The sequence below is a fragment of the Pundamilia nyererei genome, unplaced genomic scaffold (genome assembly GCF_000239375.1).
Source record: "Pundamilia nyererei isolate P.nyererei 1_Seehausen unplaced genomic scaffold, PunNye1.0 scaffold00028, whole genome shotgun sequence".
Taxonomy (NCBI): Eukaryota; Metazoa; Chordata; class Actinopteri; order Cichliformes; family Cichlidae; genus Pundamilia; species Pundamilia nyererei.
Genome location: NW_005187429.1, coordinates 2,778,442 through 2,783,048, shown reverse-complemented (window position 1 = coordinate 2,783,048; position 4,607 = coordinate 2,778,442). Strand labels below are relative to the sequence as shown.

Sequence of the window (4,607 nt, the reverse complement as noted above, 5' to 3'; positions counted from 1 at the left end):
ATAACCTAAAAAATATATTTTTTCTGTAACCTTTATCTGAACATGTCTGTGGTGCAGATAAACTTTTTCCGTGTTAATGGCAGATATTAAAAAACACATCCTTCAGAGAAAAGAAGCTTTCATGTGTACAATTTCTTGTTATGTACCCTGCAGTAGTTGCGTGTGACTCTCTGAAGTTGGCATCAGAGCGCCAGCGAAACACTGATGTGCTGTGTGTCTCCTGCAGAACTCCATGAAGGTGATGTTCAAGTGCCTGTGGAAGAACTGTGGCAAGGTGCTGAGTACTGCCGCTGGCATTCAGAGACACATCCGCACCATCCACCTGGGGTAAGACACAGACGGTCTGCATACACACCTGAGATAAAGTCCACTCGAAGCCTCAAAAACGGCTCTGCTGCTCATATCCTGCCTCTGGTTGATGACTTACGGGTTATCAGCATAGTAATATGTCCCAGTGATACTGGATAGATGGCTAACCTGACCTTTAGGTGGAGATTTACATTCATGATGTATTTCTGTCTGTCCTGCCCCTGCGCTCGTCTCCCAGTCGTAACTGTGACTCAGACCTCAGCGACGGTGAGGAGGACTTCTACTACACGGAGATTAAGCTGAACACGGACTCGGTGGCCGACGGGCTGAGCAGCCTGTCCCCAGCTTCGCCCTCTGTCCTGTCTCCCCCGCCTCCTCCCCCGTCTCCTCTCCCCTCGGTCAGCCAGCTGCCAGACTCCCATAAACCGACTCAACCCTCTGACACCAAGGAGCCCCACGCCGGCGGCACCACGCCGCTCAGCCGGTCTGCACCCAGCGCTCTCTACCTCATCCACACGGACCATGCCTACCAGGTGATGAAGACTGATGTGCTCTGTATACGTCCCTCAGTTTCTCACACATTACTATCGAGGTCCTTGTTACGCTGACGATGTGTCACAGTGTTCGTAAACACACTAAAGATCTCGCAGCGACTTGTGGTCCCTCCCTCCCTATAGCAGCTGTGCTAACAGTTGCGGTCTATCAACACACAAGCAGCAGGTTTGAATAATTAATTAAAGGTTGAAAAATGACAGAATTTATCTATTTTAGCCTCGGTTTTCAGATTATTGTTTGAAGAATAACCGCCATTAGCTTTCCATTAATATCTGTGCATCTAATATTAATGCAGAGCTGCACGCTTGAGGTCTGACATGAGTAGTTATGTTTCTGATGAAGGCCAAAAATCTGCCTTGAAAAAAACCTTCTTTGAATAAAGTATATTTATCCGACCATTAAAATCTACCTCACCTAGAAAATAACAAAAGAGGGTTTTTTTTAACAAAAAAATGTAATAGAAAGAGAAATCTGACCCAAAAAAAGAAACCTCCTCTGGGTAAACTCGGTGTCAGAAAAGATGGAAAAGTCCCATCTCCAGCCAATCAGTAGCCTGCAGTATAAACATGTAAAGGACAGGTGTAGTTTCTGGGTAAAAAAAAGGGAAGTGATTCACCTGCTTTCTTTCTAATGGCCAGCAGGGGGAGACTCCCCTGGTTCCAGTTGATACTAAGTCTATGGGGAACAGACCCTCAGCTCTGTTGGTTGTGACATCATTAACACTTTTCTGATTAGTTTATGGTCTTGAGCACAAAATGATAATTTTATAAATTATGGCTTTAATTGGAAGCAAAAAAAGAGATTAAAGTAAGGTATGCTTCAGGGCGCTTGATCATTAAATCGAGTTTCAAAGCAGAAAAAAATGTTCAGCTTGAGGCTTCGTAAGAGGATTTCACTAACCACTGTCTGACATCCCAATACAAAGAAGCTCTGCATCAATTAACAAATACTAAAATAAATAAAAGTATTCCAATATGCTGAATTAAAATAAAAGTTAAAAATAGTGACCTTTGACCTCTGCCTTCAGGCCACGGCTCCAGTGTCCATCCCGTCCAGCAGCACCAACAACTCGGCCGGCTCGGCGTCCACCAGCTTCACTCCCACCAACAGCTCCAGTTTCAGCATCTCTTGGCAGTCGCCACCCGTCACTTTCACCGGGACCACGGTGAGAAAGCCTGGCTCAGCCTTTGCTTTCACGCAGCTCGTCTTTCTCTTATTCATGATCTGCTCTCGTTCTCCAGGTGTCTCCCAGTAAAAGCCAAGGATTTGGTGACCAACGTTCCCAGACCATTGCAGTGCTTTCGTCCCCTCCCAGAGCCACCGCTGCCCTCAGGTACTGGACTCTCACAGAGTCTCACCTTATGACTGGTTATAGCTTCAGTTAAAGGTCGAATTAAACCTTTCTCTTTCAGCTTGTTTGGTGCAACCTGAAAAATGGAATAAAGCTCTGATATGTGTTTATCTATCTCTGCAGTCAGTGGCGTAATTAAAAAGAACCAGTTAGCTTAGCACAATGGTGGGACTGGGAGGAGACAGATGTCATGTTTTTTCTTAGCAAAAAGGAAATTTCTTCCAACATATGGACGCACCTCAAAAAATTAGAATGTAAAAAGTTGAATATGTTCCATCAGTTATTTAAGAAAGTGAAATTTTAATCTATTTTAAACTCATTACATAGAAACCATCATGCTTCAGCATTTCTGTTTTAACTTTGATAATTGTGGCCTACAGCTAAAAAATAAACATATCTCACGTTATTAGAATATTTCATTTCGAGTTTGAGTAAACTGCTATGAACACGGTTTAAATAGTGTGTGCCTGTCAGTCTAGTGCAGCGAACACAGCCACAATCATGGGGAAGACTACATGCTTTATGGTCCTCCAGATGACGATCATCTACGATCATCTACAGCCCACACAGGGAGAGTGAGCCGCAGAAGGTCACTGCTGTAAAGGCTGGCTGTTTGCAGACAGCTGTAGTGGAGGATTGGAGTACTGTGGGGAGGACTTGGGACCTCCCCACAGTACCAAAACTGCCAAATATTTTGCTGACCGTGTTATTGCTGTACCTGATTGGCCATTGACCTGAACCCCACAGAGGAACTATGCGCTGTTGTCAGGAAGAAGATACACACAAGCTGAGACAGCAACTTCATCTGCAAACATGTGGAACATGTCAGATAGATTTGTGTTCGTGTTAACCTCTAACATGTTGTACTCTTCATGGTTTTCTGGTTTTGGTTTTCAAATGTATGCTTTTATGGCGGACAAAGTTTCAAATAGTGAGGTCAGTGTAAACACGAGTAATCTCTGTGAGCTGAAAACTCGTGATTGCTCTTTTTGCTCGGTTATGACATCTTAGATGATGTCCCTAAGTAGCTCCACCCTCCTGCGGCTTTGAGGGGCAACCAGTGAGAAAAAAGCTTTCTTCCAGGGAGGCTGGCCTTAAAGGGAGAAGAGCTAATCAGTTAGTTGCAGTGGGCATCTGGGCAAGACGAATAAGAGTCCAGGAATAATAACGCCCAGTGTTATAAGCGTTGTGCTGTTGTTTGTTATGTCGTTAATATATAACAGCTTCATGTGCTGTTGGTCTTCATCTCTCCTCCAGTCGGAAGGTGCGTGGCGAGGGGAAGAAGTGCCGTAAGGTGTACGGGATGGAGAACCGCGACATGTGGTGCACCGCGTGCCGCTGGAAGAAGGCCTGCCAGAGATTCACTGACTGATCGTCCCCCGCAGCTCGCCAGACAAACAAGCCATGCAGTTTTCCAGCTGAGGAAAACGAGGGGAAAAGGGGGGGGGGGCGTCATCCTGCATGCATTCGGTTTTCTTCAGATCAACATCGCAACTGTCTGTCAGCTATGGCCCCGCCCTCGTTCTCCGGCTCCGTCCCACACCCCACCCAACCTCATCAGCTCCACTGAACCATTCCAGCTGTGGAAGCAACCACAGGACGGCAGAGTCACCTTTCACATCGCCGTCCAGGATTCCCAGCGTGGGCTCGCCATTCCCTTCTTTCCCAGTTTTTGGGAAAACCTCGGTGCAGCTAAACAGTGTAAAGAAAAAAAAAGATTTCTGCAGTTTTTTTTTGTTTTCTTTTTTTAATGTTGGGTTCAGTGTTGCATCTTTCCATGTTTTGTACAGATCTGGTTTTTAAATGAAAGTCTTGTCAAAGAAGGGGGTCGAGAAAAAGGCCAAATTATTATTATTTTTTTTTTTAAGTGTGTGTTTTCTCAAAAGATTAGAGTAAAAAACACTTTTTTATTCAAAAGAAGAAGGGAACTCTCTGAAGTCCGTTTGAAGAAAGCTATGAAAAAGCACGTGGAGGTAAAGCTCGCAGTTTTTGTTCTTCCTTCGACTTGTTCGTCCCTTTGTATCCAATTCTGGACTTTGAGGTGATCTTTTATCACGGTCCCTCACGCCTCCCGGACAGCCCCGAGGGAATGCATGCGTGGCATAGCCGGGAAGGGGTGGTGGACGGTCGGAAAGGAGGAGGAAGAGACACACACACACACGTACACAAACACACACGAGATGAATGACCAATGCAAAAAAAGAAAGAAAAAAAAAAGAACAAATAAAGCAGAAGATCCAACTTCCAGTCAGGGAAAGCAGATGGACCATACGAGTGATCTACACACAAACACGGTTTCTTCTCACACAATCAAAAGCAGATCACGTCGACTTGTATTCGTTGTTTCTTTGCTTTACCAGGGATGTGATTCTGAAGAGAGCAAAACAAACCA

The 4,607-nt window shown here is 45.0% G+C and overlaps 1 protein-coding gene across 1 annotated transcript in view; it reads left to right on the top strand.

Moving 5' to 3' along the window:
• znf704 (zinc finger protein 704) overlaps positions 1-4,398 on the top strand; it is a 51,467-nt gene extending 47,069 nt beyond the window's left edge. Inside the window, exons 5-9 of the mRNA XM_005728456.2 lie at positions 227-327; positions 548-842; positions 1,892-2,029; positions 2,106-2,197; positions 3,473-4,398. Of these exons, the coding sequence (XP_005728513.1) occupies positions 227-327; positions 548-842; positions 1,892-2,029; positions 2,106-2,197; positions 3,473-3,587 (741 nt within the window). The 3' untranslated portion in view covers positions 3,588-4,398. The remainder of the gene's footprint in view (positions 1-226; positions 328-547; positions 843-1,891; positions 2,030-2,105; positions 2,198-3,472) is intronic.
• Positions 4,399-4,607: the final 209 nt, after the last annotated feature.